Below are 12,328 nucleotides of genomic sequence, written 5' to 3'. Positions count from 1 at the left end.
CTGCATAATTCTATTTTGAACAAATTTATAAATGAAATGTTTTTCTACATTTGTGTGGAATGCAACTCCTTTTCTGAAAAGAAAAGTGATTTTATGTTGTCTTTTTTTCTTTCTTATTCCCTTTAACTCTGAAGTTTCGTTTTAAAACATATTTCAATATATTGTTTTTTACATTTTTAAGATTACTGTTGTTATTACAAAAGTGAGTCTTTAAAAATTGTGATATTTTTTTTCATTAATTAACACGTAAAGTAAATTGTATTTTAAACATTGTCGATTTTTATAATATACATATGAAGGAAAAGGCAATTATAAAGTGGACAATTCTGTCCAAGGTTCATTTCTTTTTAAAATATGTTTTATTTCGAAATATCTTATGATGAATTGAATAACATTATAGTTCTCTAGATATATAAAAATGTTTAAGTTCAATTATGAGTTAAAAGTATAATACAGTTTTTAGATTGTAGCAGAGGTGTACGTAATGATTCATTTAGCTGCATCTACAAAACATTAAAATAGGAGCACCGTATGTAAATTTGTCATCGATAGTTAAACGTAATATATTAAAAGAAAAACGCATAAGCTAAACAAAATTATTAACGGTATATTTACACTTGTACACAAACGTCAATTTTATGCTTTATTTTTAACGTAAACACTGCAAAAGAAAAAAAAACAGATTTATACTCCAAATAAAACAATAGGAAACAGTTATCTGAAACATCCATACATATGAATAATGCTTGTTATAGGATATGTCGCCTTTTTGACACCAATTAATGCATACACCGTGTCACATTCAACATTTTGATTCAGGGCAAAAAATTTCACACTTGTTCTGTCGTGTATTAAAATGATTTTTCAAAAACAACATTTTTTGCATTCCCTTAAAGAATAAAAGAAATATAATAAGACTTTAATCAAATTTATATTTAATTTTATCCGTCATAATATTTTATAACCCTTAAGAAATGAATAATAAAACACATGAAGTTCTTTATAATTAGACAAAAAATTGATCGTTTTCCCTTGACGCTTTATTTCAAATAATTATTTCACTAAATTCATTATTAATTTTATTTTCATAAAAGACAAAATTATATTTATCATTCATTTAAAAATTATTTTATATATTTTAAACATATATACTAGAAAAAAAAATCCAAATTCTTTATTAATATAAAATTTTAAATAATATTTAATAAATAAAATAAAAATACAACTAAAAAAATTATCATTAAATATATATAATATTAAAATATAATATAAATCAGCAGGTAAAAATAAATATATTATAAAATATTAGAAATATGTTTTATTAAAATGATATAATATAAATAAACAAATAAATTTTATTTTCTTATAATTAATTTAAATAAATAATGTAATATATAATGCAATTAATTTTAATAAAAAGTTAATTAAATAAAACAAAAATGATATTGTAATTAAATAAATATAATTAAATAACATAATATATATAATAATGCGATTAAAACAAAATAACTATTTAATTTATTAAATAAATATTATACATCATTAATTAAATTAAAAAATAACAATTAAATAAAAATAATAAAATATATTGTATAATTAAAAAAATACATATTATTTATAATAAATAACATTTATTTTAGTATATATATTAATAAACATCATTTAATTAACAATTAATTTAAACAATAGTTATATAATAAAATTAAATTGTAATTTAAAATACTTATAAAAAAATATATATTTTTTTTATAATAAAATATTAATAATATATATTAAATTGTAGTATAAATAAAATATTTTTAATTTATTTTTAATTTATTTTTATCTTAATTAATTTAAATAATATATGATGTTAATATTTAATTCGTTTGTATAATAATTAATATAATTTAATAATTATTATAATAAACAAAGGGTAAAAAGGTAAATATAAATAATTATTTATTAAAATAATAATAAATTACTATATAAAATATATTGTCTTTTAACATAATTATGTTAATTATATCGTAAATAATAATTTAATTCATTTTATTAAATAAATAAAAAAAAATTATTTTATGAAACCAATAAAGCATAAATAACTTGTAATATATATTCATGATTTAAATAATATTAGTTAAATATTTAATTAAATTTAAAATATTTATATTAAGTTAATATATTATTAAATAAAATGGAATATTAAATAGAAATAAATTATAATAAATTAATTTAATTAACTTAATTTTTAATTTATATATCATAATCATTTAAAGTGTAATATAATAAAATACAAATTTCTTATACAATAATAGAAAATATAAATATGTTAAATAATTATTTGTTGTTATTTTAATATATATAATTATTTACGAATTCATTTTATTAAAATTTATTAATTAATACAAAATAAAAATATAAGAATTATACCTATTATCAATTATAATTTTTATTTTAATTATTTAACTCTATTTAATATTACAAAATTAATTTTAAACTAAAATAATTTGTCAATCATATTTATAATAAAATTGCTTATCAATTAACATTTTAATTATAGTTATAATTTAATAAACATAACAATAAAATGTATATATTCTAAAACAAAGCCATTTCAAAAAATATTTAAAAAATATATTTTATCTATAAAATATATATTTTTATTTAATTAAAATATAAATTAATTTTAATATATTTATTAATATGTTTATTTAGTTTAATTATAAATTCACTAATATTTAATGATGGTTATTTGTATTCATTAAATATAAATATCTAAATAAATAATAAAATCCACTTAAAATAAATTATTACAGTACTTAGTACTTATTAAAAATATTAAAATAAATTAATATTTGTTAAAAAAAAAAAATGTTTTTATAATATTATTTAATTAAACAATTTTAATTTTAAAAAAAAAAAAAATAATAATTGATTAAATTAATTATTTATTTTATAACTGCTTTAAATTATAATTAAAATATTAATTTTATTAATAAATATATATAAACAAGTAAATTTATTTATGATTAATATAATTAAAAATAACTAAAACATTTTTTTTAAATAGACACATATATATTTTTTATAATTAAATTATTAAGTAACTTGATTTAATATTTATATAGATGTTATAAATTACATTTGTGTATTAAAATATAAATATAATTATAGAAAAATAAAATTAATATAATTAATAAATTAATTAAATAATAAATTTTATTTAATTAAAAACAAATATTGTAGTAAGATATGATTAAGAAAATAATAATGGACAATACCTAGTATTTTTAATTACATTTTTATAGCATAGTTATGCATAATATATATATATAATTACACTGAAGGCATTATATAAATAAAATGGTATGCTTCTAATTTAATACAAATTAATAATATATATATTTATGCATTATTAATGTATTTATTTTTTTTTTAAGACACCAGTATGTTTCTAATATATCATCATGATGGAAATTGGACAGAAGTGTAGAATGTTTACGTTAGAATGGGCAATTATAATATAAGAAGAGAAGAAATACAACTTATTTTTAAATATGATTTTTTCCTTTTATTAGTTATTTTTTACCTTGTTTTATACTTCACATATCGATGATGAATGTGCTAGAAGTATCCTAATAAATTTTGCCACATCATCATGAATGAAAATTTTTAAAACATCAATGAATTTATCATTTCTGTAATATGTACATTCTATGTGTTATTTTAATTTTATAATATAAATTATTATGAAATAAAATAATTTAATACAAACAGAAGGCCTTATTGGACACCTAACAGTGAAACATTTTTCCAGTATACTATGTAATTTTTCTTGTGTATATTTTAGACTTTGTTCTTTGAACAATTTACATCATGAATACGGGTAGTGAATTTCTGTATTGCATAATGATTTTTTCATGATGTTTTTAGATAAGTATACAGCCTTTACAGAATGAGATTATAAGAATAAGCATCTTTCTCCATCGCAATACACTCAGAGCAAATGCTTTGACATTATAGGTAAAATACATTATGATAAAGGATAGTTTTTGTCATGTTTGTTCATTCTACATTCGTAGAAAAAGTGTTTTATTGCAACAATGAACTATTTTTTGATGTTGAAATTTGCAGTTTTCTCTGAATTTTTTTTTTTTTTTTCGTATAAAACCGTGTCCTGTGTACACCCCCTTTCTGCTTTTCAGTCTTAAATTACTTAAGTGCGCAAAGAAAGATTTACATCTTTGGCTAACTGAGAGGACATACTTTGAAAGTGATATATATTAACGTGTTATCAAAATTTTCTTCCTCATTTTATATCATGAAAATAGGAAATGAAAGAAGTTGCACATGGAAAAGAGATCATGGAATGTTAATTTATTAAAAAATTTCCTATGAAATTGAATGAATATTCTGCTTGTTCCCATTATTAAAATAAGATAATTTTGCAAAATGAAATTATTGTTAACATTTTATATTTCTATGCAAACATGAAAGAAGTTATGGAAAAATACCTTTCAAATATTAACATGTAGATGTTTTGTGAATTAGTTTTTGAGGTTTTTTCCGTTGTATACACTTTAGAAAGGAAGAAAATGGAAGAAGTCATAAGAAGACACTTTCCCTTAGATACAATTATCCATCGAAAAAGGTATTTTTGGAATAAGTAATTTTAGAAAAACCTTTATTATTATATATGTTTATATTTTTGAAATTTAGAACGAAAAATGCTAATTACAACATAATGCATTTTTTGAAAATATTTTTTCATTTGTTCTCAAGACAAGCGTTTGATATTACTTCTAAAGAGGTCAATGAACCTTAGGAAGAAACACCGTTCTATCTGTTACAACAGAAAATGGAAATAAAACCGTGATGAAGACATTAAGCAAATGTCTTTTCTAAAAATTCACGTTTTTCATTACTTTGTAGAACCTGTGTAAGCATTAATCTTTACTTTGTATTGAAACGGCAAAGCGACAACTGTGTAAAAGATGAATCAAGAACCCCAGAAAAATGTTAACTGCCCACTTTTAAAAACATGTATATGCATAGTACCTTAAAGAATGAACAAAATGCAAAAATATTATGATACATTAAAAGTTATGTAAATTGACCTGCATAAGCGTATTATTCCTGTTACAAAAAAAAAATGTAAAAAAAAAACTAGAATCCCAATATGAGATGTGATATTTAAATCACGAATCTCGGTCATATAACCTTTCAACATTCTTCCAACTACTGAAGTAGGCAAGACGGTTAAAAGCTTTCTTTTTTTCTAACTTAGTGTCTATTTGGAATTTATATTTGGTAAGTCAAATGGGTTAACAGCTCCAAAACAAGTGATAAAGACAAATATATGAGCTAAATTCATTGTGACTTTCAATGATTTCCAAGAATTGTATTGTACCTCAAACAGTTTATAAGCATTATTTACAGCATAAACCTTTTAGGGATATATATGTTAAACATAGAATATATAAACAGAACCGATTACGTTATACACATTTCACAAGTAAAACAACTGTTTGATATTATTGATGTTTTGAAGATTCCACCATTTTGGTGGTTATAATATATTTTTTTAATTTATCATCTTATTTACTTATTTACGCATGAAATAATACGTAGTGTACTAAACTGTAAGACATCTTTTAGTAGTTTTAGAATGGTAAATAATTCATAATATATTATTTAAATATGTGGATATTAACATACTATGAACATTGTGCAAATTATAAAATGTTTTTCGCAACGAATACATGAACAAATGGAGTTGTTATTTTGATACTTTCATATGTTGCATAAATGTCTTAGGAAATCGTGAAGCATCTATATTTGTATTTTCTTAATAAAATGTAAGATTTAATTATTCTAAATCTAGAGAAGTGTATAACAGATTTGCATACTTGTGAAATATGTAAAATTTATGGGTATACATATGCATATTGTGTCCAATGTAGCATTCAGAAGGTATTGCTATCTGTTCTAAGCAACGGAACATGGTGACTTCCATTTTGAAACGAATGAACAAAAGGAATGTTTTTTTTTTTTTAATTTTTATTAAGTATCATCCGAAATATTAAGTGTTAATTAAAAAGATATGGTGCAACGACCCCCTGGAATCAAATGGTAAAATTATCACTTTTGCATGAACAAATGGAAAAAATAATTCAAGTACAACTTTATGAAACATTAAAATTTTTCATAATTTTGCAATACTCTGACATGAAAAGGTTGTTGCTGCATTAATTTCTTTAGCGATTTATGCGTTAAACATTTTTTTAAGGAGTTAATTAATTTAAAATTTAAGAAGGGTTATCATTATGATTATAAACAATTCACTACATCAAATGAAATTAATATACTGTGTGTCTACATTTCGTTAGACACGTACATAATTAAGTAGGTGTATTAAATGATGATACTACTACATTTTTAAAGACCTACGAAAAATAAGGACGAAATATTAATTTAAAAACATTTTTTTTTTTTTTTGATTTTATATTTCTTCACATGTAATGATAAGGATGTCACATTTTTCAAAGTGTTTGTAAAGTATTATATCAGTATAAACAAAAGTTTACAAGTCTACAATTTTGTAGATACAACTTTTTTGAGTTACAGAAAAAAATTTATAATTAAAAAAAATATATTTTTACAGCAGAACTCGGAAACATTTAGAAGTATATAAAGCTGAAAAATAAATATTTTTTCATTACTGCTAAATGAAACGTGATATACTCTACAACTTCATGGCGTATAACTTCAAACTGTTTCAATAGTTTTATGCGTATGTGTGATGGCCCTGTCTGGGTCTCTCTTCAAAGCGCGAGCATTATATGTTCTTTGAGCGGGTTCAAAGATGTTTCTTCAAATAAGCGATTTCACATGCGAAGTGTACAAATGTACAAATGTACAAATACGGAAAAAAATGGAAAAAAGGGGGAAACAAAGAAACTGTTGTTCTTCCACACGAATAGTGCAACACATGGCCACTATAAACACTTGCTTTTGATAAATCAGAGGAAATACAAAAAAAAAAAAAAAAAAAAAAAAAAAAAAAAAAAAAAAAAGTACATACAGCTACACAAGGGAGAGAGAACTCTACACCCTTTTAAATCATTCCAGACAGATACATACAAACACACTTGAATAAATCAACAGCGGTCGATGCGACTACTGGGAACAAAACGACATTTTGAAAAAAGGGGTCATAAAAGAGCCATGAGCGGGAAAATGCAAAAAAGCACGTTTCCGCTCACAGGTACACATACAGGGGGGGGTCCCCCATATGATTATAAGAGACTATACCCTCCTCAAGCTGTTCATTATAAACTTCCTATTAGCCTCGATATCACAGTCAATCTCGCTTAGTAAGTAGGCCTGATATAGGGCGTTAACCCCTGCATTGGAGAGGGTGAAATTCATCGAGCGCTCATATGCACTGATTAATACTTCATTCAGAATTACAAACAGCACATGCTCATCATCCATAGGAACAAAAATCTTTAGACAGTGAAAGAAGAAAAAAAAATTCACTCTTAATTTTTCAAAACCGTATTCATTAAAATGTAAGTCTCGCACATATTCACTGTAATTCTTAAACAAAATTTTGATTATCACGAGAATAATTTTTTTCTTTTCCAAGTGCAAAATTTCTCCCCTTGTCGAGACGTCCAAATTCGAACAGGGCCTCCTCAAGTATAGCGATATAAACATCCACGTGCAAATAATACAAAAGGTAAACTCCAACACATCACTGAACATTGAAGATTACGAACGATCACCCGAAACCATCACTTCTAACATAATTGTAGAAGAAAAAGTAAATATCATGTATAGCACCCACATTATTCGCCTAAATATAAAAAAGAACTTCGAAAATGAATCCTCCCTCATTAACTACATAAAACAGTTTTATACGAAGCGGTGATTCATGATAAGATGATAAATAGTTTTTCCTCCCCTTTGGGGGAAGTCCTTAAAAATATGTTCTTTCTTCATAACATTTTCTCTTTGTCCTTTTTTTTTTTTTTTTTGTTTTTTTTCTTTTCCACAACTAGCTAATGTAACTTTTTTCTTTTTTTTCTTTTTCTTCCTTTTTTGGCTAATTTGTCCGTGTGACAAATTTATTATTAGAGGACATTATTATTTTTTTTCTTTTGGGATAATTTCTTTTTTTTAGGCTAATTTTTTTTCTGTGTGAAAAATTTATTATTAGGGTACATTTCTTTCTTTTTTTTTTTCTTCTTTTTCTTTTTCTTTTTTTTTCGTCTAATATTATACTTAAAATCGAATAAAAAAATTAGAATGAGAAGGGATGAGGCAATTTTCTTCTTCCTTCCATGTGAGGAGGACATTGTAATTTTAGACCTCTTCACATGTGAAATTTCACCTAAAGAAGATTGTGTATGGCATCAAAAAGGTCAAAAGGAGGATTAATGTCCGCGAGAATCTTCGCTTGAACCGCTGCAGATTCGCGCAAAACTTGGATCACTTTTTTCAAACATCCATATTTGGAATTAGGAAAAAAAGGAAAAAAATTAAAAAAAAAAAAAAAAAAAAAAATGTGTGTTCTTAAAAAAAAAAAAAAGAATGTTTTTTTTTTTTTTTTTTTTTCTATAAACAAAAGGGTCTTCTTTCACCAAAAAAAAAAAAAAAAGAAAAATTTTTTGCAAAAAAAATAAGAAATAAATGTGCAAGAAAGAAACTTTCCTTTTTTTTCTTTTTCTTTCACTTATATTGGTTACACATGAACATAAACAATTTAGTACAGAAAAATAATAAAAAAAAATAATAATAAAATAAGAAGAAAGGAATCGTCCTTTTGTTCTTTATATTTTATAAATTGTGCGTAGTTATTTGTGTATTACTTCCCTTCAGGAAGGTTTTTTTTCGGACACCCTATTTAATGTTACATTCAACGTTCCATACTATGATAACTAATATTTTGGCCCCTTCGATTATTTCCTCCTCCCCTTTTTTTTCTCGGTAATGGTGGTGATGGTGGTGATCGTGATGGTCCATCTTCATTATATAAAATAGAACTGTCCTCTGTTGAAGTTGTTGTTAAATTAGATGATGAACCTGCTACTGTGGAATATTCTGTTGGATCTATTGTTGTTGAGCCGTTTTCTGTGTAATATTCAGTGAAATTTCCCATTTCCGTGCCAGAATTCGGTTCAAATGCTGATCTTCTCATTCTGGTTCCACTTCCGCCTCTTAAGAAGAATTTACGTATTCCAGATGGTAAAAGATCATACTGAAGAAAATTGTGAATAAAAAAAAGAAGGGAATGTAAAAATATGCATCATATATACATATACATATATATGTATATATATATACATATGTATACATACATGTACATATATAGATATACATACGTATACATATATATATGTATATGTGTATATATATGTATACACATATATGTGTATATATGTATATGTATATAATAAATACAGTCTATTCTATATATTTCTATTCTTATTTAAAATTTTTTTATTTTATTATTTATTTTTTTATATTTATATATATTTTTTTATTTTTTATTAATTAATTTATTATTATTATTATTTTTTTTTTTGAAGGTAAAGAAGAAGGAAATAAATAATAAAATACTATTATTATTTATATTATTACACTATAATTATAGTGAACAATTATAATGAACAATTATTGTTATTACAATAACAATTACACTTTGTACTTTGTAATTAGCAATTACAATTACAATTATAGTTATGTAGTTGTAATTATGTAGTTGTAATTATGTAGTTATAATTATGTAGTTATAATTATGTAATTATGTAGTTATAATTATGTAATTATGTAGTTGTAATTATGTAATTATGTAGTTGTAGTTTTACCTTGTAAGAAAGGAAAGCAGCTAATGGTAATCCTAACGTGAATAATGTACCACCCACGGCGGAGCCCGTGGTGACCGCGGTGGCACTGTTGGTAGTGGACGGGGGGGATATATTTTTTAGGGAAGACCTTAATTTTAGTAGTTCTTCCTCACTACGCTGATCAAGCATGTCCCTATATGCTGCACACCATTGTTTACCATTCCCCCCTGAACATCTGGAGTTCATATCGTTGTATGCTGAAATAACTATGTCCAAATAACTAGAATAGTGTTTAGCACAGGAAAATCCAGCACCCTGGGGATTTTCCACATATTGTTTTATAGTTCCGTGGTCCTTAGAATAATCATATATTAATTTCATGTTATTGAAAATGTCGATATTGTCAATGCTGTCCTGTTCGTATATATTAGTGCAGCCATCATTAATACCAAATTTCGCCAATTCATCGTATATCGCCTTCATAAGTGAGGAGAAATTTTGAACTTCCCCCCGTACACTAGATAATATACCACCTAGCCAAAAATAGAAATAACGACAATGTTCCCCGCCTGACAATGTACTTTCCCCTAACCCATTTGCGTAACACCACGTATTTATAATTTGATCTGCATAATAAGGGGTTCCTTGATACTGTTTCAGTGAATTTTCCATTGCAGTCTTTATTCCTTCCTTTCCGGACATGTGTTCATCATTACACTTCTTTATGACATTAAGGAGTGAACGATATCTCAAATTTGAAGGTAAGTGCTTCAAACATTGTTCCTAAAAATATAACATGAACAGGCAAGTGGAATATACATAAATGGAAGTTTCTATGCAATCCCCCCCATTTTTATTACATTACGTACAAATTTCTATATGAGAATTCATATAAACCCAACATTAACGGGAAATAACTCCTAATACCTGTTCCCTCTCGGCCTCTAATGTAGCCTCCAGATCAGGAATTATGCCATACATTAACCCTAATAAATACCCAGGGCTACCTTGATCACCTTCCTCCTCTGGAATTCCGGTACACTCATCCTTATTCTGGGATTCTGCACAATATTCCTTCACCTTCCCAAGTGCTGTGGCCACTTTTTTTAAATAATTAGTGCATCCCTCACAACTTACTTCCTTGGAACTCACTTTTTCTGTCCATACATTCTTAGGGTCCACTCTGTAGTAGGACAATTTTTCCATTAACTCGAAGAGCTTTGTCCCACCTTTACTTGGCAAATCTTTACAGTTCCCATTACTTAGTGCCTCTCCCAATATTTTATGCACTTCCTCCATAATACTATCAAATGACCCTTTATTAGTTAAATTCCTATGTAATATGCTCCCCACTACATAATAAAGGAGATCACAACCTCCGCCTCCCCTAGGGTCGTCACCATAGGCACCAAGAACGCAGCATGCCATACGTAAAAGTTTCTTAGTTAAGTTCTCTTTATCGCTGACTTGTGATAAATGTTGTTCCACTTGACTCTCGTATGAATTCCAACTCCCCGGCCCCTTATTACATTTAAGTTCCTTATTTGTACTACTTCCACTCATATTCTCCTAAAAAGTTAATACTTTGAAATTTAATCTTCTAAATTTTCCTTCAACAAATACATACATACATATACATATACATATATACATATACATATACATATACATATATACATATATATATACATATACATATATATATATATGTACATATATATACATATATACATATACATATATACATATACATATACATATACATATATCTACATATACATATACATATACATATATACATATATACATATATAAATATGCATATACATATATCTACATATACCTATGTACATATAAATATAAATATACATATATATACAAATGTATATATACTTATATAATGAATTCTACATTAAAAGAAGGGTGCTCCTTCTCCCCCCCTTACTACACTTACTTCGACCTCATACATTTATTAATTTAATAATTATGAAATTCCCTCTTCCCTCCTTTTTCCTTTAAACATTCTTCTATTCTTTTCTCTTCTGACATTCCTTAAATTCCTTAAAACAATCATTTTCCTAAAATTATTCAACATTTTCCTTAAATTCATCCTTTTCACATTAAAACTTCACATTATTCACATTAAAACATCAACTTGTTCAAATTAAAAAAATCAATTCCTTTTCATTTGAAACACCGATCCTTCCTTATCATTGCATTCGTAATGATACTTCATCTCACCTTTCTTATCAAACATTATTTCTTCCTCCTTCCTTTCTCCTTTTTTTCCTTATATTCCGTTCCCTTTTATTAATTCCACTTCTTTTATTTCTTCTGTCATTTATTATTCCTTTATTTTTTTTTATTACTTCCTTTACTTCTCATTCTGGAACATACTTCCGTTTTTCATCCTTAAGATAGAAATTTTACCATTCTATTATTCGATATTGGAAATAAAAAAAAAGTTTACACCAAGATGATTTCATTCATAC

General features: G+C 24.9%; 2 protein-coding genes across 2 annotated transcripts; both read right to left on the bottom strand.

Annotated features, from left to right (window-relative positions):
• Nucleotides 1-7,290: 7,290 nt before the first annotated feature.
• On the bottom strand, nt 7,291-7,752 carry PKNH_0313550 (vacuolar protein sorting-associated protein 51, fragment, putative; the record flags this gene model as incomplete). Its single annotated transcript, XM_039113823.1, has 1 exon — nt 7,291-7,752. One exon carries the CDS (start codon nt 7,750-7,752, stop codon nt 7,291-7,293), a length of 462 nt encoding a protein of 153 aa, XP_038969435.1.
• Nucleotides 7,753-8,905: 1,153 nt separating this feature from the next.
• PKNH_0313500 (KIR protein) lies at nt 8,906-11,805 on the bottom strand (the record flags this gene model as incomplete). The annotated part of the gene is made up of 4 exons (XM_039113822.1): nt 8,906-9,247; nt 9,858-10,619; nt 10,764-11,405; nt 11,791-11,805. The coding sequence occupies 4 exons, from the start codon at nt 11,803-11,805 to the stop codon at nt 8,906-8,908; spliced, it is 1,761 nt and encodes a 586-aa protein (XP_038969434.1).
• Between the last annotated feature and the right edge of the window lie 523 nt (nt 11,806-12,328).

Source organism: Plasmodium knowlesi (genome assembly GCF_000006355.2).
Source record: "Plasmodium knowlesi strain H genome assembly, chromosome: 3".
NCBI lineage: Eukaryota > Apicomplexa > Aconoidasida > Haemosporida > Plasmodiidae > Plasmodium > Plasmodium knowlesi.
Note: the sequence above shows the minus strand (reverse complement) of the source record. Positions and strands in the feature narration are given on the sequence as shown.